Source organism: Mesoplodon mirus (assembly GCF_964341445.2).
Source record: "Mesoplodon mirus genome assembly, chromosome: 17".
In the NCBI taxonomy this organism is placed as follows: domain Eukaryota; kingdom Metazoa; phylum Chordata; class Mammalia; order Artiodactyla; family Ziphiidae; genus Mesoplodon; species Mesoplodon mirus.
In genome coordinates, this window is record NC_138993.1 from 3,451,980 (window position 1) to 3,475,202 (window position 23,223).

The following is a 23,223-nucleotide window of genomic DNA, read 5'->3' on the forward strand; positions in this document are numbered from 1 at the left end:
TGCCACCCCACCAAATAAATTTTAAAAAAAAGAGGTCTTGCAGCCATCTTCATTTAGCCACGATTCCCCAAGCTACTTCTAGCCTAACCAACTTGTTCAAATAAACCCCCATAGAAAGTCACACTCTTCTCTGCCAGGCAACTTCCTGTTCCTGATCATATCCAGGCCTGTCTCTGGAGAGACACTGCACCTTAAGTGTACAAATTCGTTGGATACCACCTTCTATCAACAAGTTGAGAAGGACACAATAAAATACTGATATGACAGCAGGAAGTGACAGGATCACACAGAAAATGTAGTGACATTATCAACTACATCTGCTGAACCTTTTAGCGCACTATGCTTCTTTTAAATATTTTGGTAATTACTTCTGTATATAATAGTGATTATTTATCAACGTCCCCTTTTGAAAAATTAACTGCTCAAACCGTATACTGTGATGACTGGTGTCATGTGCAGGTCCATTTGCCTATGTGAGGGAGAAAAACCCCCACCACAACTGGATCCCATTTGTTTTTTCAAATAATAATAATAATAATAATAATAATTCAATGTAAAACATGAACATTTAATGACCTTTAAACAATGTATGTAATAATGTACATGCTATACAATCCCAAACACACCGAACACAAATGCAATCTTATAAGACATATACACAACCCACTTTTTGCCAACATATACCCTGTAGGTCACTTAGGATGTTAGCTGATTTCTCAGCCCATGTGTAAGCATATAAACACACACATATATATGCCTCAAACTGAAGATTAAGATAATAAACCAAAGAGTTGAATGTAAGAAGTTTGCCGTGGAAGATGCTAAAACCACAATCAGAAACTGGAACCAAGTAACAAGGCACAATAACTTCCCTTTGTGGTCACAAGGCTTAAGTTTCTCGTCCCAGTGCTTAAATATGGAAATAGAAGTGGCTAAATCACAAACTCTATTTTATAGTGCATTTCCGTCACTGTTTAAAAAGAAGTCTTTTTCTTATTACATAATGCATTACAGAAAAGCATTGGAAAAATAAATAGGATAAGCTCATACAACAAAGCCTTTTTTTCCATTTGAAAAATTATTTATGTTCAAAATTAATATAACAGATGTAGGTGTAATAAAAAGAAGCATAAGGGATCCTATGCAGATTTCCTAGTACCCTTGAATCATATCTTGTGCCACCCATGTTAAATTGTCCATTTTAAAGCCAGCTGGATGATACCGTCAACTGAAAGTCATTTTCTTTCTTTCTTTTCTATTTTTTTTTTTTTGGTGCTTTAATAATATGTACTAGTACAGAGAATAAAGTTATCAATAATGTGGCAAAATGAAACTCTTCCTAGCATTTAAGTTTTTGTTAAACATTAACTTTGTATTAGGCTATCCTTAATCTTCCTTTTTTTCTTCTATGTTAACAGAGAAGAAAAAAATGTTTCACAGAGAAAAATTCATGCAACCAAGCAAAATCTAAACTATCCGTATTCCCTTTTTTTAACCCCAAAATTCTTGGGTAAATTGAAAGTTTATTCTAGGAAGAACAATTCATTGAGAGATAAAACAGTTTAAAAATATACATATATGTACTATTCATTGTTTCTAAGAACAGTTTAGAGCTTTAGCTTCGTAAACTTACATAGTTATCAAAGGAATAAAGCCCACCCCAAAATAAGGATCAACAGGATGCAGTAATCCATTCATAAAAGACAGTCAAATGTGCTTACACATATGCAAGAAATCAACAATGTAAGTTGTAAATAATAAGTCATCAAACGTAGCACTCAACAAATTGTAACCAGAACAAAACCATCAGTTTCGTTATTTTGACCATGACCGTGGGACCAGCCAAACCTGAGCTTGGCGGTGCCCTTCGACCACCGTTTTGTTTCCACAGTGGTACTGCAGCATGCAGCTCCTGCGGGGACCAGAGCAGCTGCTCACAAATACAACCAGACTGACCAAGGGAAACACAGAACCAACCATCTTGCTCTAGGCTCTAAAACTGAAGAGTAATGTAATGAATAAACTGAGACTTTAAGGCTTTCTTAGAAATATTTTTCATGGCACTTCGACAATAAACACCACTAATAGGCAAAATTTGCAAATATTCATAGTTACACAGTTACATAATTGAAAGTACATGCCATGTCAATTGTTAAGTAAGGGACCACTTTGTCAGTTTTGTTTTCTGGCAATCAAATTATACTTATGGAAGGCTATTCCTATTTGGCTGTAATTAACATGTAAATCATAGACATGTCAGGTCACTAGTGTACAGTACAAACTGGCTCTGGAGTAAACTGGCCAGTACCACGTGCTTCTTAAAGAGCTGAAGGTCATTCATTTCTTGCTAGAAATGCAGCTAAACTGCCTTCTCTCACAAGAGCAGTTAGCATCCTGACTTCAACTATCAACCTACTGGTAAACTCTAAGATCATCATCAGGCAAATTCCTTGGGTCACGCACACAGACCATCCTCACAATAATCCACTTCTCGCACCGCAGGCAGCCAGAAAACTCTCTCTGAGTCTAACACGTCATTCTGGCCACGCCATACTCTGAGCTGACCACAGCAGGCTCCGCTTTGGAAAACTCGTCCGCGTACTCGCTGTAGCGGTTATCTGCGGGGTTGCTGCCCTCTATAGTTCGGAGAGCATTATTCACGGGCAGCAGAGTCTGCTCCTTGAGATTCAAGGAGGTTTTGAGGGCAGGTGATTCAGGACGAACTGAATTTAACAATTCCTTGGTGAGAACTCCATCTGTCTGCTTATTTTTATGTTGCTTAATTTGCTAGAAACAAATCCAAATTTGAAAAAAATTACAAACTGTACACGCTACATGTTCAATATATGTTAGATGAAAGTAGACAAAAATCGAGCTTTTGCAAATGTTCTCTTTATGTACGATGCAAAATTAAATCTCAAAAAATTAAAATCTAGTGTAGGTGAGACATGGTTGAGAATCCCAATTGTTTACAACTTTTGTGATGGAAAACATATTTGACAGAAGATGATCACTAGGACTTCATATTTGAAAAGCACATACATTTCCTAGAAAATTTAAAAAGTAAACATTTTATAATGAAAGAAATATATATGTGAGACAGTCACCCTGAAAACACAGCTATATAATGTAACAAACACACTCATTTAGTTGAAGGTGTGACGGCCTGAAGAGCTTTCTTATGTGGTTTTCCTACAATGGTTTGGTAGGTGAGCACAACAGGCTATAGAATACAACAGAATTTTTTTGATTTTAACAGATTTTAAAAGGATTCTTTGGCAGAGTTCCACACTCTCCAGATCCTTTGACTGATCTCCAGACAACCTTCTTGTACCGTCTATATCTTGGGCTTGCCTCTCCTACAGGTCACTCAGGCTGTCATGACCTCCTTATCTGAGAGGTGACCAGCAACACTCCTGTCTGAGAGGCAGACAGGACAGTTTCACTGAGTTATAACAATTGGCCAGGATTCTTTAAAACATGTACTTACTGATCCTTTTTGTTACATATAATGGTAAAGAAACGTCTTAGGGTGGAGAAGGATTTCTTAAACAAGATATACAAAAAGGCATAGGGCTTCCTTGGTGGCGCAGTGGTTGAGAGTCTGCCTGCCAATGCAGGGGACACGGGTTCGTGCCCCGGTCCGGGAAGATTCCACATGCCGCAGAGCGGCTGGGCCCGTGAGCCATGGCCACTGTGCCTGTGAGTCCGGAGCCAGTGCTCCACAATGGGAGAGGCCACAACAGTGAGAGGCCCGCGTACCACAAAAAAAAAAAAAAAAAAAAAGGCATAAAACATAAAGACTGATCAATTTGACTATATTAAAATTCACAGTAACTATGTGAAACATACCATAAAGAAAATGGAAAAGACAAGAAAAGACTGGACAAAGCCATTGGTGATACATTTAACTAAATAAGAATTAGTGTGTGGTATATAAAGAATTCTCATAAATCAGTAAGAAAAAGGCAAATCTGCTAACAGAATAATGGTTTGAATAGGCCATTCACAGAAAGGGAAAAGCCAAGTGGCCAAAAAGCATGAAAAGTCATTCAACTTCACTCATCATGGAAATCCGCTGCAAATAACTGAAAGGTCTAGCATAGCTGAATTGAGGGACTGTGATACAGTCACACAAGAGAATACGATACAGTAGTTACTGATAAAACAGATGAATTAAAGCTACGTGTATCAACGTGGATAAATTTCAAAACAATGTAGAGCAAAGTGAAGCATGACAGTGTGACAGCCTTTGTATAGTTTTACAACGTGGTTTCTTAAGCAGAGTGAAGCGTACCTGGGCATTCGTGTTGTTTGTTGCCCTTTACGTCTTATACATAACTACTTTCTTTTGTATTTTTTCAATATATAACAAAGCTAATATTTCAAATCATATGCAACAACATTATAAATTATTTGTGGACATAAACATATACAGAGGAAGTATCAAAATATGCACAGTGATGACTAACACCAGATTCAGTGCAGCAAGTGTGGTGGGGAAGACTCAGTAGGGCTCACAGGGTCTGCAAATAGACCGATAATGTGTCTTCCCTTAGAGCAGAAACATGAAAGGTCTGAATCAAATACCGTAAATCTTAAAACCTCACAAAGCTAGGTGGTGAATACCCTGATATTATATCTCTATTTCTCTCTATATTATACTGCAAATAGTTCAATATATTTTAAAATTCAGAGAAAGCGATTTAAACTGACCTATCCAAAGCAGAGGAGACCTGATTTTGAAGCAACCATGAGTACTTACAAGATTTCTATTGATATGTATACTACATTTACACTGAGAGCACAAGTAAGGAAATAAACTCATTTAATATTCCAAATATATTACATTAGATACTTCAGAATACTTACAGATTCTAAGTCTTTGACATCTTTCTGTAACTGCTTATTTTGCTCATTCATATTCATAATTATATTAAACACAGACTGTCTAGGATGCAATGTTCGATCAAATTGGTGGTACATGTTTCTCCAAAACCTTTATGACAAAAAAAGACCAAAAAATACTTCAATAAATTGTGTTGGAGAAAAATTGAGTATAAATACTTCAATAATGCCAGCTTACTTAAAATTGAAAGATACTGTATTTGGCTCCAAAACTGCCAATTTCTGAGATGCAGAACTGTAGAGAGGATTGAAGTACTTCTTCTGGTCATCCAAAAGGAACGGCCACAGGGAGTAAGTCTTCTCCTTTAACCTAATGTGATGAGAAAAACATGAAGATCTTTCCCAGAGATGCTAATGCTCACTTTTATAAAGCAGGCAATCACTTCCCATGTAGATTTAAGTTTTAGTTTTTACTTCTATTCACAGTCTAGCCTCACCTCTGAATTCTTCACACTTACACTGTACATACTTTTCTGTATGTATGCTACACTTCAAAACAAATTTTAACTATTAACCCGAGAGTGTGAGGGGTACTCAGAGCATACTCAGCTTCAGAAAAACAGACAATAAAATCTTTACAATAAGACTCAGTTCTATATCATACTGTCAAGATAGTTTAAGTTCAACTATGATTTATGTTAGACCTCAGCTAAATAGGAAAGAAGAAAGCCCATCTCAATCAACTGTCTTACTTGAGTTCTTCTCTTTCCTTCTGACAATTTCCAATAAAGTTTCCAAATTGGCATGAATGAATATGTTCATGGATCTGAAGAAGAAACGCTTCATTGAATTCGAAGGCTTGTGGAAACTGTTCAGTCAAATGCCACACACATTCCAAGAACTGAGTAAACACCGGTGAAACTTCCTTTGGGTCACCATCCAAATGGCCACACCTAACCCCCCAGAAAGTACAAGCTTTTGAAAATGCCACTGAAAGAGGTCAACTGTTTGGGTATTGTTAAATTTAAATATATATCCCCCCCCAGAAAGTACAAGCTTTTGAAAATGCCACTGAAAGAGGTCAACTGTTTGGGTATTGTTAAATTTAAATACATATCCCCCCCCCAAAACCCTAAAACATTGTTACATTGGAATTAAAAAAAAAAACTGTCATGTTTTTATTGAAACAATTTACACCTATGAGTTTTGCAACCACAATTTTAACAGGTCTGTTACATTCTAACTACTACAATGCACACAAAAAGGAAGGTAATAAACTGCTATGAAAATTAACAAAAGTATCAGACTTGAAAAAAATGACAGAAAAAGAGTTAAATCGGTCTTCATGCAAAAAAACACCACTCTCACCTCCCATCAGACATGGGAGTTCATGAAGAACAGGAACATTCAGGTACTCTAAATTAGTTCTACTAACTTTACAAAGTACCTAAATGTATAACTGTGACTCACCTCTCCGAATATTTATGTCCAAAGGAGATCCAATCTTTTTCTATTAAAACCTTAATGAGAAAAAGTAAAATCCATTTTGTAACCACAATTCTTTTTTTGTTTAGAATGGATTAAATCCTATTATCTTAAAAACAGCATTTACACTTTTAATATATGGTGGCAAACAAAATGAAATTTTTTAAATTACAGGCAAAAGACAGCAAGAACCTGGGTTAGAGGCTGGCTTAACAAGGAGTGAAAATTATACATAAAAAGAAATACGGTAGTCTTGTGACTTAAATTTACTTCAGTTGCATTCATTACATTTTAAGTGAAAAGCGCATGTTATAAAACACTATTGCATTTACATTTTTTGTATGTATGATGATATATGCACAGAAAAAAGGTTAGGAAAATGAAAATCAGAAGGTTACCAGTGGTTACTGGGTGTCAAACTGGGGTGGATGTTTAAACCTTTTGGCTTACTTGTACGTTACTTCTGTAATACTTTAAAAAAAAAAGGATGGTAAAGAAACCAATGAAAAGTTAATATTCAAATTCAAATGTTGATATGCAACCTCCTGAGTGCACTCTTTCCTGTTACAACTCTACTGAAATAATAGGTTTCTAATTATTTTTGGTCTAATCTAAAAAACATTATCTTCTTAGTATTTACTATACTTTCTAATTTCGTTATATAATCACCAAGTACATTCTTTCCAATGTCAAAATTGCCACTTTTAGCTCCTCTGACTTTGTCTTGAATCTCTCCAGAAGGTCATGGCACGTGTGGGTAAAGACGCAGATTCTGGAGTCACAGTGCACGGGCTCAGACCCCAGCTTCCCCACTCCCACACCCGGCAACCTCGGGCACGTGGTCTGGGGTGCAGCCTCGGCTTCTACCGTGGGCCCTGTGCCATCCTGCCACACACCCACGTCTGAAACGTAACTCAACACCGTTCTCACTCAACTCACTCCGCCGCTTCTCTCAGCACGGTCCATCCTGGCAACTGTGCGCAGAGCCTGGAAGCAATCCGAGAAGAGGCCTCTTCTCCTCCACCTACACCCAGTCTGTGAACAACTCTTACTCCGCTGTCTCGCCCTCCCTGGAGGGGCCCGTCGCCCACTCCTCCATCTGCGGGGCACTGCCTTAGTTCTGGCCCTCTTTTCTCTCCTAAGTCATCCTAACGGCTTCTATGCGGGTCTCCTAGCCTCCATTCCCACCCCTCTGCCTTCCAGACACCATCTTTTTAAAAAGATGAGCTCTGAGCATGTTCCCGTTTCCCGCGTTTGAAGCCTGTTGCTGGCTCTCACCCCCCAGCAGGGGGACGTCCAGTTGCCTGCCAGACTTCTCCTCCTCGGGCCCTAGCCCACCCCGTTCTTCTGTGCCAGCCTCACCCCTCACACAGCCTGCACCCTACCCATTACCCGCCGGCTGTAGTTGCCTGCAGGAGCCACACTTTAGTCCTCACCGTTCCTCTAGGCTGCGAGGCTCCCACACGGTCGCCGGTCACTTACTGCACGCTTTCATCTGGACGCCCGCCGGACAGTGAAAGCCAAACATGGCCAAGGAAACACCCCTATCTCACACGCTCAAGGCAAGCGGAACCTTACTTTATTAGAAGCCCTTGCATTTGACCTGTCCCAGATGCAACATGCTGGCACCACGAAAACAATGGTTCTGAAAGGGGTCTGGCTGTGTTAAACCTTCCCCTGCTTTAAGACAGCACTGTGTTTCATAATTCTAAACTAATAAAAACTGCCTACCAGCTCTTCATTTATTTCACCTGCCCTGAGTTAAAACATAAATTGTGAAAACAGGAGTTAATCTGATCATGCTCATGCATTAAAAAGCACACAAAACCTAGGAGCCGGGGCTTTAGCGCCACAAAGCAGGAAATCTGCTCAACTAGAAATTTCATCTTCAGATTTAAAACATGCTCCCTAAAGTGTAGTTACAATTAACAAGTGAAGGTGTTTTAAATAGAAAGTTTCCTCTAGAATATAATTTATAAGTACTCTTATCTATGTCCTGTCTTACTACATTATTTACATTTGTTAGGTTAAAAATCAGGGAGAAATACTGAATATTTCTATTGCAACATTTTACGGGGGGAAAAACCTTTTAATCTAAAACTTTTTGTCAAAGAGATGGCACAAGTGGAAATTAATCTAACTCAGAGTTTCTCAACCTCAGCAGTACTGACATTTGGGGCCAGGTAATCCTCTGTTGTAGGGACCGTCCTGTGAGTTATAGGTTATTAGCAGCTGGCCTCCACCAGCTGGATCCCAGGTACACCCTTTCCTTTAGCTGTAACAATCAAGATGACTCCTGGGGGGGACAAAATCACTCCTATTTGAGACCAGTGGTCTGGCCAAACAAGCCCTTACCATGAATCCTCTGATTGTCCTGTAGTAGGGATCCAACAAGAGAGAGCCCAGGGAACAGACCTGGGAAGTCCGGTCCCAGCCATCAGAGCAATGTACCAACACACTTGCGTTTTCAACCATTATCGCCTGAAAAGAAAGACCACATACTTCGATTCTAGCAAAATCCATTTTAGGTAAATCAGTAAGTGCTATTTACTCAAAAACCAAAGTAGCAGGTATTGCGTTATAAAGAAGAGCTAGGATTGCAATGATTATGTTGTCATAGCATAATCTCCAAGGAACCGGACAAAACACAAAGCGAACGAACAAAAAGCACAGACAAACATGCTGTTTCAATGTGTCGGGGAATTTCTTTTGAAGTTCCTACATTAAGTGCTACATGATATTTTCAAAGTTAAAATTAAAGTGAACCTCATTAAAGAGGTAAAACATAATAAAAGTTATCTGGCAGGAAAGGATACCAGCACCCAACAGAATAAATCCATTCCTTCCCGACCAGTGAAAGCCCAGATCAAACATGAGTGAAGAAGGGTTACTTTGGCTAAGAAGATTGCAGCGTCCATAACGGCTTTGATATGGCGCAGCCAACCTGCGTTCTCCAGACCCGAGTAGAAATCACTGACGGAAAGCCCTTTGGTACCGTTGACTGCAAGGGGAAAGACATTTCAGTTAGAAAGGAGCTTGAGTGCCCACTTCTATTCAAGAGACCCCGAGGGGAGCGAGGTGGGGAAGAAGACAAGAGGACAAAATAAACAGGCAAGACTCTATACATGAACACGTGCTATTAAAAGCTCAATAATGGAGTTTTAGGTACATTTCTCTGTCACTCCTCGTGCTTAAAAAAAAAAAAATTGCTCCAATACCCTTTTTAAAAAAATTTTCAACACAAATGTGTAATTAAAAATAGTCTGAGGGGCTTCCCTGGTGGCGCAGTGGTTGAGAGTCCGCCTGCCGATGCAGGGGACACGGGTTCGTGCCCCGGTCTGGGAAGATCCCACATGCTGCGGAGCGGCTGGGCCCGTGAGCCATGGCCGCTGAGCCTGTGCGTCCGCAGCCTGTGCTCCGCAATGGGAGAGGCCACAACAGTGAGAGGCCCGCGTACCGCAAAAAAAAAAAAAAAAGTCTGAGATTTCAGTTTTTTAAATTCCACACCAAGACTGGAAAGATAGCTTAATATTTAAATGGAACACTGTCACAAATTAATCTTCACTGTACTGACTAATCAAGAATATCTAACAATAGCAATTTTTTGTAAAACCAGTAGAATTATACTGTCTAATAAATATAGTAGCCGCTACTGAAATACAGCTATTAAACACTTGAAATGTGGGTAGTCCACAGTAAGATGTAAGTATAAGAGACACACTAGCCAATTTCTAGGATTTAAAGGAAAAGAAGCAAAATATATCATTACTAATTTTTTATACTGATTACATGTTAGCATGTTTTTAATACATTAGGTTAAGTATATTATTAAAATTAATTTCAACTGTTTTTTACTCTTCTGAATGTGACTACTAGACAATTTTTAATTATATAATTTTAAATTTTATAATGTGACTAGCATTACATTTCTGTGGGACAAAGCTGCCTAGAAGGTAAGCAACAATCGTACCTTCCAATAATTTCTGAAGGCTGGACCGCATGACATGAATATTTTCAATTCCAACAAACTGAAATCTAATATTAGAATAGTTGTCTTCATTTTCATAACCTTTTCCAGCTGCTCTGTTGGCCATTGCATTCAGCTAAAATTTTAAATTTTAGAAATTTAGAGACAAATTGCTTTTATCTTTTAGTTTACCAAAATATCATGAAAACACTAAATAAACCACAATTTAGCTAGCAGAGTTTAAAGGAACTCATCAAAACTGAATATACTACCATTTTTTAATAAGTGAAAACTGTCATATGTTATTCATAGTACAGAAGGATCCTATAAAATAACAAAATGATTGCTATATAAGAATCAGATAAGAAGTTCCCCACATATAATTCATGAAACTAATTCACGTATGTATTTAGTCAGTTTTCCATATGTTTGTAATATTTTAAAATTTAAAAGAAGAAAGAAATGTCTCCTGTCCAGACCCTATATGATTCAGTGTTGAGCAGAGCTGGGGAGTTTTTACAGAATGAACTTACAAGATTCACTTCAGAACAAGCCTAGAGCACTTAATCATTCAGAAAGCCACAGGGACCCTGAAAAATCACATCTGAAACATGCATCAGATTGTTCCAGGTCCTCCATATTCAAGGTTACTGGAAGCCCACACCCTATACGACACAGCATATGATGAGCTAGCCTGATACATCTCCAAGAATTTGGTCAAAAATAGCCCAGTTTCTAGGGAGAGAAGACTGCCTATAGGCCCACGGTCTTTGGTCTATTAGATCAAATGCTATCAGAGGTTAAGATTTGGCATGTTTAATTCTTTCAGACTAGGATTTCATATGGTACGTCATGATAATTTGCTAAATAGTCTTTTGAACTTGGATGAAACAGAACCTAAGTTGGAAGAAAAAGTTGCTTTTCATGCAGTGGATTGGGGCCCAGGTTGGTAAGAAGAATAGTTAAATTGTGTCTACTGACTCACGGGCCATTCAGCACCTGTGATGGCTAAGGCAAAAGTTAGGTGTTTAAATGCTTCCACATTATTACCACTTCAGTTTAACTAGTAAAACGAACCCATCAAAGAAAGATCTATTTTCTGTGTAGGAGTCAATTATTTAAGTAAGAGATATGAGGGCCTGAGAAACAAATCACCCTCAGACCTCATGTTCAGAAAGTCTTACATTACAATCACCTTTTTATAGCTAGTATTACCTAAAAATAGTTCTAAGCAATTAACCCACCCAGATTATACAAGGAAGTAAACTAAAATTTTTCTTACAAGAGGAATCACCAACACCCTTGAATTCTAAGAAAGTCTTTTTTTAAAACAAAAGAATATCAAATTATCAATGTCTAATTTTTAATACTTCTTAATTTATGCAGATTAATCTTATCTTCTGTTTTCTCCATTATCTTTTGTGAAATTGCATAATGATGAGAATTACTTCTAAAAACAACTACCATTCCTTTCAACAAAGCTGCCTAAAATTGTGTTCTGTATCGCTCACTCGCTTTTTCCCATCGCTTTCTCTTATTTTCTCAACATTCCAGATTTTTGAAGAAATTCTCACTATAATTCTGCCAATGTCCTTTTGTGTAGCCCACCAGCTCTGCATGCGATGCTATAATAAAAATTAAAAGTAATGTTAGCTATTACCATTGAGGATTTTAATTACTTTAGTTTCAGTATCTTACATAAATTGGTTGTTTAACTATGTTTACAAAAAGAAAAAGGGATTCTAACATTCGTTCCAATGATAAAAATTTATCCTGACATTATAGATACCTAACAGAACAACTATTTACTGTTCACTATTTATAATTCCCTAGTTCAATATTTCCTAAGTTAGCTCACTATCTATTTTCCTTATTTTCTTGAATATTCCAAATTACAGTCCATTATTTTAACAGCGTTTTGCCAATTAAAAATTCCACCAGAAAAAGTAATAAGAATTTCTATTTTTCACAACACATACTATTCAGTATTTCTTCACAATAACATAAGGCTTATGTATCATCTAGAGCTCCCAATAGAAAATTCAGGTTTCCTAAATTTGTATATATATCAGAAGACATAAGAAATCACCACCTGGGTTATTGGGAAATTGGTCTCCTAAGTTGGTATCCTTTAAAAGATTGATTTCCTTAGTATCATTAGCCTCGGTTAACTTACAACTAGGATTCAGATATGCTAAACATGGACGAAGTGATCAGTTCCCTCTAACTGAATTAGCAGAGACAAGTGAACTGGCAGACCATTCTAGACTTAAGACACATACTCTGGGCCTGGTGTCCATGACATACATGTAGCGGTTGGCTGGGTTGGCTTTGCTGATGGCCTGAAGCAAGTGTTCGTCCTCCAGGCACCGGGCACTGAATCCTGAAAGCGGTTGACTACATCGACAAATGGCAGCCTAGTTTTAAAAAGGGAAGAAATAGATTATCCACAGATGTCTAAAACATGCCTCAAAGACATGCTTAAAGGAAAAAACCCACAGTTAAAATTAAATGTGCCATCTATTTAAAAGTCAGGGAACTAAGATCCCGCATGCCTCACAGCACAGCCAAAAAACCAAAACCAAAACAAAAACAGAAAGCAAAACAAAAACAAAAAAACAACAAAAAATGCTATAGCAAAAATAAAGGAGCCGGGAGATGGATTGGAGATATGGTTGAGGGAATCTTTTAGAATGAGATAAAGAGGAGAGAATTTAGAGGGTAATGGTTGAGGGAATCTTCTAGAATGAGATAAAGAGGAGAGAATTTAGAGGGTATTAACTTCCTAGCATAGCAAGTTTATGCTAGGAAGCCCACTTGTCCACATACACACACAAAAGTACAAAGAAAATTAACACAAGAGAGGAAGCAACCAAAGAAATAGAGGGGCAATTTCCCAAAACTGAGTCCTGAGTTTCCACGTAGAATTTAAAACAACATGCCAAGGCCTGAAATCACTGTGAAATTTCAGGACACTGGGGGAAAAGAAAATTCTAAAACCCTCTCAAGGTAAAAAATCAGGCCACAAAAGACTGGGAGTCAGAACTGGCATCCATCCCTCAAGTTACCAGCTGTGAGGACAGGAAAATGATTCACCCTCTCTGAACCACAGCTTCCCCATTTGAAAGGTACAGGGAATACCCAGAGACTACCTTATAAAGTTATATGAGGATCCCATGCGTATAAGGCATTAAATATGCAGTACCTCCTGGCCTTCTGTGGAGACCACAAAGGTAAACTGTACCCGGACAGGCAAGCCCAATTACAGAATCTCAGTGAAAAGCCTCCTCCACCTCTTCATACAGCAAAGATCCTTCTGATCTGAAGAGCTGACTATTAAAATGCGAGCCTGAAACACCCTTGGCTCTCTCCCTTTTCTCAATAGTTGGCTTTTCAAAACTATCTGGTTTCCCCCAAAACAAGCAGGATCAAAAGAGAACCACGGGAAAGGAAGAAGAATCTATCTGTCCACAAATCCTGTTATTTTCACGTCACTACTAGAAGGAAGGAAGGAAAGGATGAGAGGGAGGGGAGGAAGATCACAAGTATGAAAGTTTGTGTTTCAGATAATTTTGTTTTAAAATTTCAAAAATGTAATCAAGGGAAAAGCTAGCCTTTCTCTATCGGCAACACTGTAACAATGACCTCTAAATGTAAAAATGAGTGTTCTTTTGGACACAATCTGAAGAGGGGTTACACTCCATTTGTAAAATCAAAAGACAGCTTCCTACCTCCTTACTCTGATGATAGTAGGAGAGAACTGGGAACCTTCCCTTGCTCCGGAACTTGGAACTACCAACAATGATCGGTTTGCTTGCTATTCGGGGAACATAAAGTTCTCTGGGATAAGTTTCACAAATCTGTAAAAAATCAAATAGAACATAACCATTCTACTCATAGTTCAAAAACCAAGAGGTTAAAAATCACCTTTAAAAACCACTAAAACTTATTAAACGCAAGAACAGTGCTTGGCAGTACATAGATAAGTCACTGCCATGACGGTCTCTGACCCTCCCCGCTCTAGTATGTTTTCTGAGCCCCTCCAACAGGTGACAACGTTTTCTGAGCCCCTTACCTTGTAGTCGCGGTTGGCGTCGGACAGCTGCCAGTTGGAATTCGGCAAGCCCATCCTCTTATACTCTTCAGCGAGGTCGACGAGCTGCCAACCTCGCAGCCTTTCTGAATCATTTTGTTTGGGATTATAAGAGAATGCATAGAGATCTTCATATTTTGCTATGGTATACAAAACACACGAATGTCAAAATGCAATTTATAGGACTTAATACACTACAAATGAAAGAAATTTTTCAGTTTTATCCCTCCATTTTAAAAAAATCTTCAAATAGATAGCTAATACCTGAACATACTTGAACTTAATATTTTCTCAGTTCTTTGATGCAGATGATTATACCTAAAGGCACACATACTGATCTGAGATTCAATTTACACCATCAGCAAAAGCTAGTAAACAGTACAGACTCATACATTAAATACTCTACTGCAATATTTCCTTTTCTTAAAAGTAAAATTTTAAAGATACAAGTAGACCCTTCCCACCCACCACTTTTCCCAAATGAGATGTAAAATGGAAGCCCACTGCTTTAATGGAAAGCTAGAGGTGGCATACAGAATCTGAGATTGCATATACACCCCAACAGGACAGTGTGGGCCAAAATCATCAAAGGCTGCTCAGAGCTCCAGAGAGCACCCACTTCTGAACGAGGCCAAGCTCCAAAGTCACAGAACCATCCCCGCTGTAAGGGCTGCCCTGGGGACGGTGGGACCAACAGCACAGGCTTCCAGGGTTACGGGAGCAGAGTAAGCGTGCACCTGCTCCCAGACCACTGCGACCCAGGTGTTCAGCACAAAGGAACATTCAGGAACTGGTGCGCTTTGCCTCCAGAGACAGCTGTGGAGTCCAGCACGTCGGCGTAGGGGCGTAAGATCTCAGGGGCGTAAGCAGTGATGCGATTCCTCTCTAGGGCCGTGTCGCCCTCACTGCCGCCTCTGCTAAAGCAGGGGTCACCCTCTCTTCCCTTTGCTCAGCCCCTCAGGCTCCACTCCCTCAGACTAAATGTACTAGTCCCACTGCTACCAGAGGAGCCTGACCATCCTTAACTTCTCGTTCAGGAATCAATTTCCAAGTCATTGCTCTCAGGTGTGGGATACCACTTAAAAAAAAAAAAAAAAAAGCTGTGTTACTGGTTATCAACTTTAAAGACGTCCACATAAATCTACGGTTTTTCAAGTCTGTACTACTACAAACGTTTAGCACTTTCCTTCTTATTATCCTTTCTTTCCTTATTATTAAACCTTCTTCTTACAATTCAGATCAGAAGTTTCTCATTATCTCTAGGCCAAACTTTTTGGAACACAGTGCACAAGACCTTGACTTAAGAGTACTTAAAGTACAAAACAACAATAATGAGATATTTTTAAAGTATCTTAGATAATCCATCTCATTTGAGCAAGTAAGCTTTGGTCCTGAAGAACAGTACCTTGTTTTGACAGCTGTAGCAAAGAGTTGTAAATATCGTGGCAGTCTCTTTCTCTGGGAACAATGAAATGCACAATCCGGAAGTTCTTGCACTGGATCACAAGAGGGCATCCAGAAGTCGTGAGGGCTAGTTTCTCCACCAAGGCAATATGGTGGTGCAGTATCTACAGCATGAGAAAACGTTTGACCATCATGATAAACAAGCACTAAGTATCTTACTCGCTTCCCAGAGTGCATAAATGTTAGAAACGCCCTCTTCAAATAAAGCCTCAAAGGTCATACACTGCACACTCAAACTTAAACTTTTAAATGACCAAATGCCCAAGCCGGAAACACACCCTGATACCTCCCCATCGCTGCACGTGTTCCACACACCATCAGACCCCGAGAACGGCATCTCCTAAATACCTCGGCACCATCTCCTTCTCTCCATCTCCACTGTCACGGCCCTAGTTGCAATGTCCCCACTGTTTCCCACCTGAATTACTGTAAAGAGCCTCCTGAATGCTCTCTCCACACCTACTCTTGACCCTCTCTAAGCCATTTTCTACAAGGCAGAGGAGTGACCATTAAAAAACAATTAAATAGTTATCATACAATCCAGCAATCCCACTCTTAGGCATATACCCAGAAAAGATGAAACCTCTAATTCAAAAAGGTAACACGCACCCCAATGTTCACCGCAGCACTATTTACAACAGCCAGGTCATGGAAGCAACCTAAATGCCCATTGATAGACGAATGGATAAAGAAGATGTGGTACATATATACAATGGAATATTACCCAGCCATAAAAAGAATGAAGTAATGTCATCTGCAGCAACATGGACGGATCTAGAGATTATCATACTAAGCAAAGTAAGTCACAAAGAGAAAGACAAATATATCACATGTCACTTATATGTAGAATCTAAAATGTGATACAAATCAACATATCTACAAATCAGAAACAGACTCACAGACATAGAGAACAGACCTGTGGTTGCCAAGGGGGAGGGGGAAGGGGAGGGAAGGAGTCGGAGTTTGGGGTCAGCAGATGCAAACTGTTATACACAGGACGCATAAACAACAAGGTCCGACTGTACAGCACAGGGAACTATATTCAATATCCTGGGCTAAACCATAATGGAAAAGAATACGAAAAAGAATATATATGTGTGTAACTGAGTCACTTTGCTGTACAGCAGAAATTAATACAACATTGTAAGTCAATAATACTTGAGGCTAGGGAAGTGGGAAATAACATGACTAGATGGCTCTCTTTTAATTGCTTTTTAAAAATTTTATTTATAAAAATAAAATAAAGAGCAATTTAAAAAAATCCACCTAGGGGTGGGATAGGGAGGGTGGGAGGGAGACGCAAGAGGGGGAAGATATGGGGATATATGTATACATGTAGCTGATTCACTTTGTTATACAGCAGAAACTAACACACCATTGTAAAGCGATTATACTCCAATAAAGATGTTAAAGAAAATAAAATAAAAATAAAAGTAAATAAATAAACAATAAAAAAGCCATCTAGTCATGTTATTTCCCGCCTCCCTAGCCTCATTTCAGGTCCCTTGCCACATCCCTACGTTCTGGTGACAACAGCCTTCCTTTGGCTCTTCCAATGCACCAAGCTCCTTTACCAGCACTGCGGTGCTCCTACCTCTTCACCCAGGAACTTCTAGTGTTATTTCTGGCCTTTGCTTAAAATTCATCACCGAGAAAGGATGCCACTCCACATGACATCACTGTCTTATTAAAATAGGAGGGTAGGTGTGAACGCGTGACTTTGAAAATTTTTTGCTTGAGACAGATAACCAACGATTACAATTTTTGTGCATATTCAAAATAAAACATGAGCTAGACCATGTCCAATAATATAATTACAGTAAACAGCACAGCAGAGGTCTTCCTTACCCAGGTTTCTTTCTGATGAGAGTCTATAAACAGCAGATGTGTAGCCGTGAGATACAGGGTTCCTGTTAACGACTTGTTGCTCGTACTGAATCGGTCAAGCAATTTCACTTGCTCAACCTGAAAAAGAGAAAGGTGTTATTTCTCATTTCAAAAGTCGTATAAATTCTTTTTCTGTTATCCCAGCATTTAAATGTACATTTTCAAAATGTTTTCTCCTTCTGTTCAAAAACCTAAGTTTATTTAAGATTGAAAGTTAAATTGCACATATCTTGGGGAGCATATATATAAACCACCAACAATATAAATATTATTAATATTTACAGTGACAAATATAACCAATAGAGAAGAACTCTGTAAAAAAGGTAACATAAATATGGAAGGGAATGGGCTTCCCTGGTGGCTCAGTGGTTAAGAATCTGCCTACCAAGGCAGGGGACATGGGTTTGAGCCCTGGTCTGGGAAAATCCCACATGCCACGGAGCAACTAAGCTCGTACGCTACAACTACTGAGCCTGCACTCTAGAGCCCGCGAGCCACAACTACTGAGCCCACGCGCCTAGAGCCCGTGCTCCACAACAAGAGAAGCCACCACAATGAGAAGCCCGAGCACCACAACGAAGAGTAGCTCCCGCTCGCCGCAACCAGAGAAAGCCTGCGCACAGCAACAAAGGCCCAACACAGCCAAAAATAAAATAAATAAGTAAATGAATTTATTAAAAAAAAGAAATATGGAAGGGAACAGCAAGGATATGGTATAAATAAGCATAAACGTTTTTTGTATCCAAGAATCAATATCTTTTATTTAAAGCTGGCAAGTCAAGAAATAAATAAGGTTATTATCTAGAGTTAGGAAACTGAAATACCAGAAAAAAATCAATCAGGAAACAGTTAATAGGTTGCAACCTACAACTTACTCTGCTCACCTCTGCACCCAGGATACTGTTCTGTGTCCAGCTCTGTGCTTTGACTCACCCCTTTCTCCCTGCCAACAGTCTCTCCTGCTCAGCTAAGTGAGAGGCATTCTTCAGGGCCCACTGATGTCCTGTCTCTTAACAGGAAGGCTTCTCAGTTAATTAATTAATTACTAATGTCAGCTTTGTATTTCTTCCTGGCTCTGGACTCCCTTGCATAGATTATGTTGCATGTTGCTCCCTCGCCCTCTACAGCTGAGGCAGTGAAGTACATAGTACATCTTTATTGATAGTACATACACAGACACACACGAACACACACACACACACACACACACACACACACACACACATGGGTGCCACCGAAGAGAGGGGTTAGAGTTGGCCAAGAATGTGCAGGAGACCACTGTTTTGAAAAGACAGTATTTATTACTATTCATTCTTATGGGGGGGGAGTAAAATAACCATTACCAACTTAAAAACATTAATCCACAGAGATAGCAGCAGGTTCTTTATATTTTGTGTTTTCAAAACCACATAGCTAACCATTATCTCATTAATTCTATGCCTTTACCTCATATATATTTTCTTTTCTCTTACTAAAACTGAAGAAAAAAAGTCCCCATTATGAAATTATGATTTCCAAAATAATCAATAACTACCATTTAAAAGGCTAATCAGGGACTTCCCTGGTGGCGCAGTGGTTAAGAATCCACTTGCCAAGGCAGGGGACATGGGTTCGATCCCTGGTCCGGGAAGATCCCACATGCCGTGGAGCAACTGAGCCCGTGCACCACAACTACTGAGCTTGCGCTCTAGAGCCCGTGAGCCACAACTACTGAGTCCGCGTGCCACAACTACTGAAGCCTGCGCGCCTGGAGCCCATGCTCCGCAACAAGAGAAGCCACGGCGATGAGAAGCCTGCACACTGCAATGCAGAGTAGCCCCTGCTCACCGCAACTAGAGAAAGCCTGCACGCAGCAATGAAGGCCCAATGCAGCTAAAATAATAAATAAATTTAAAAGAAAGAAAAATAAAAAAATAAAAGGCTAATCAGCTCCTCCTCCAAGATATTCAATGCCATAGTTTTTTTTTTACTTATAACAGTACCCATTCAAATAAGTTAAAACTTAAATGTAAAATTAAAATATCTGGTTCTGATACAAAACTTTATCTGCATGGGTACGGCAATGAATTGAGTTTTAACACCTTCCTCTGGAATCTTAGACATGATCTAACTTAATGTATTCTAGCTCCAGTCCGATAGCTGATTTGAGAGACAAGAACTGTCAGATCATCACACACTGTCCTTTAAGACAACAGGAAAACATCCTTCTTACAAACCTGAATGAAGACTGGAAATCAACATCTATTTCATTGCTCAGGACCATTTCTCCCATAAATAAAAATCTAACTTTATTATACCACATACTTCTCATCAAAACTGAAACACTGTTAAAACAATGGGATCAACTACTGTTGACTCGTTAACTGTATGAGGTTCGGCTGCAAGGAAAGTCCGGCCAACCAACAGCGACCCCAGAAATATATATCTCACCTGTCTTATTTCCTGCAGCAATTAAAACAAAGTGTTAACGGCTCTAGAGGAAAGAGAACTGATGAATATATATGGAAATAAAGGTTATCATAAGGTATCAACTCTACTCAAGCAAACAATCTGTGCCAACATCACTTGCAGAACTTCAGATACCCCCAGAGAAGAGAAAAAAGTGTACTGACAAGCAGTTTACAAAGGCGGGCCGGCGGGGGGGGGGGGCTGATTTTATTACCATGGAATTAAACAGTAAGTTTGTTTTTTACAAAAAAGTCCACATGAAGGGTTTAAATCTGTGGATTTTAAAAAGATCATAAATATTTCTTGTCCTCCAATCACAAGCCTTAAATAATAATAATTTCTCTACAAGGCACAAAACCGTGTACACAGGATTCTCTACACGCAAAACAACCACACCCTCTTCATTTGGACCTTGACCCTCTCTTGCCCACCCCCTACTTGCTACTACTACTCTTCAGGGCTCCGTTCTCTATAGGCAACCTCAACCACTGTCACTGTTGGAGTCTGTATGTTAACGACTCCCAAAACCGAATGTCCAGCTCTGATCTCTCCTGAGTTCACACTGTCTGCTGCACACACAACAAGAATTCCTGACGTAGTACTGAGGTCTTGTCATATGCTCAGTACTACAGTAAGTGTTTAAATGAACATACGTGACTTTTTTTAATGTTCCCAACTCCCGTGTGGTAAGTACTATTACTATCCCCACGGAAACGGAGAGGTAGGTTAGGGAAATGTACTAGCATCAGCTGGTGAGTGCAACAGCCCAGTCCTAACCCTACGTCATCGGTCTGATTCCCACCCCTCTATTCTGCTCTACTTGGACATCTTAAGGGGCACGTTAAGCATACTGAGAACGGAACGGATTTCCCCTGCCCTCTCACAGATGTGTCCCTAATGCTGCATTTCTGAACTGAGTTAATGTTACTCCATCCTCATCCAGCCACCCACGCTAGAAACCTCAGATCCACCCTATGACTTCCTGACCCCTAACATTCAGTGAATCACAACGTCTACCAATTTTATGGCCTGAATATACATATATATATATATATATATATATATATTTTTTTTTTTTTTTTTTTTTTGGCTGTGCCGTGCATCATGAGGAGTCTTAGTTCTTAGTTCCCCAACCAGGGATCGAGCCTGCACCCCGAGTGGAAGCGAGGAGTCCTAACCACTGGACCACCAGGGACGTCCCATGGCCTAAATATGTTTAAATTCTGCCCCATCCACCATTATTCAAGTGTTCCCACATTATAATGAAAGTATCTGTTCAAGGGTCCATCTCTCCCACCAAGGCTGTAACATGTTCCAGGGCAAGGACTGTCTCTTATTTGTGTCTGAATACCTAACGGCTAGCATAGCACCGGACACAGTAAATGTTTGTTGAACCAGGGTGGACTGCCACAGAGAAATTCCCCACAGGGAGAAACAGAAGGTGCCCGAAATTTACCAGTGGTCTCTCTTGCTGAAGTCATCAAGTCATTTATTAAATGGAGTTCTTTATAACATTATACTGTTCCTCACGTCTCTCTGCCACCTTTTCCCTACAAAGTAGGTGAACGGTAGACACCCATTCAGTAACTTATGAACGAACAAATCTAAAGCAAGTATACAAATGACTAACAGAGTGTAGAGTTACAGTTCAGTTCCTTTTTTTTAAAATAAAAGTGTGGACTCTCAGCCCTCTACCACACTCCTCATTTCCTCCTCTAGGGCTGTACAATATTACATGCTTCTTTCTGGCTGGGTGTCTATCGAGATTGGAAATTCAGGTTGATAATACTCTTCCTAATGCTTTAAGCCTATTTCTTGATTCCTCCTAATTTCTACATCCAAAATTTTCTGAAATTCCCTTGGTTAGAGCTTTAATTTGGGTTAAACATACAAGTTTCAAAGCCTAGCTGTGCATCTGAATCATCTCCGAAACTTTACAAAAGGACAAATCCCACCTCCCACCTCACTCCACAGAATAGTCTCAGGACACGGAGACCAAGAATCTGTCTTTTTAAGGAACTCACCAGATTGTTCTCGTGCACCTGATCTTCCTTCTAACGTTAACTCCACATGAATCCCTCTTGCTCTTAACTCACGTCAGGTTCTGTTCCTTCTCTATCTTTGCACTCTCTCCCCAAACATTTAAGGCTCTGGCTTGCCTCATCCTCCCATTTGTTAAAAGAGCTTCTTACAACTTTGGCCATTTAAAATATACCACTGCGTTCCGTGTGCATGCACACACCCCACACACATCTTTGAAGAACCTGGGAAGAGGATGCACATAAATATACAGAAAGAGAGTTTGCTAATTCGCCCAAAAATATACTGGCTATCAACTGGAGGTCAATCTGTCTGCGTCTCATTTTCTTTATCTGTAGAATAAGGACAATAATCTCAACCTCAAGGGCTGCAGAAAGGCTGGATAATAAATGTCAGGGACCTTACCCCAAGTCTGCTTGACAGATAGTAAGCAATAAAGTGCTCAAATAGATGTTTAAAAAATTACTATTGTTAGTAAGCTGATAAGCTAAGTCGAGCCCTGACAGTCCTCTGTATTAAACTACTGCCCAGTTAAGTTCAAACAGAGAAAGGAAGGAAGAGGTACATGGACTTCAAAAGCAAACACACTATTCTAATGTGCTCTATTGGCAGAAAAATCTATGCTTTCCTAACATAAGTGTCAAAAGCAAAGATCAACAAAATTTTCTTGACTAATCCAGAGAAAACACAGAATTCTCAATACAGGACGAAAAATGTAAAAGGGGAGACATAATATTTTACCTGATGAAAAAGAAACACCTGTTAAGGTAGAGAAACTGCGGTAGGTAAAAGGACATGAGTGGAGGATTGTAAGCACGGCAGTCTGTGCTCAGATGGGGGTTTTAAGAAGACCTTTCCAATGGCAACATGGAGAGAACGCTGCGTTGGGAAGAGTCTCCTAGTGCTGTAGCCAGGTGAGAGGCTGATGAAATAACCTAGGGGTGCCTGGGAGAGACCTGATATGGGCCTGGAGGATAAAGAGGAAGCCCAC

At 39.6% G+C, this 23,223-nt stretch overlaps 1 protein-coding gene across 2 annotated transcripts in view; it reads right to left on the minus strand.

Moving 5' to 3' along the window:
• Window positions 1-547: 547 nt before the first annotated feature.
• MTMR6 (myotubularin related protein 6) overlaps window positions 548-23,223 on the minus strand; it is a 28,684-nt gene continuing 6,008 nt past the window's right edge. The window contains exons 2-14 of one of the 2 annotated variants that reach the window (XM_082601875.1): window positions 17,706-17,822; window positions 15,799-15,961; window positions 14,376-14,533; window positions 14,032-14,160; window positions 12,583-12,717; window positions 10,304-10,436; window positions 9,225-9,334; window positions 8,689-8,814; window positions 6,319-6,368; window positions 5,601-5,801; window positions 5,087-5,218; window positions 4,873-4,999; window positions 548-2,787 (exon numbers count right to left, since the gene is read on the minus strand). In XM_082601875.1, coding sequence (XP_082458001.1) covers window positions 2,527-2,787; window positions 4,873-4,999; window positions 5,087-5,218; window positions 5,601-5,801; window positions 6,319-6,368; window positions 8,689-8,814; window positions 9,225-9,334; window positions 10,304-10,436; window positions 12,583-12,717; window positions 14,032-14,160; window positions 14,376-14,533; window positions 15,799-15,961; window positions 17,706-17,822 — 1,842 coding nt within the window. In that variant the 3' untranslated portion in view covers window positions 548-2,526. The other variant, XM_082601874.1, reaches the window with a different exon arrangement.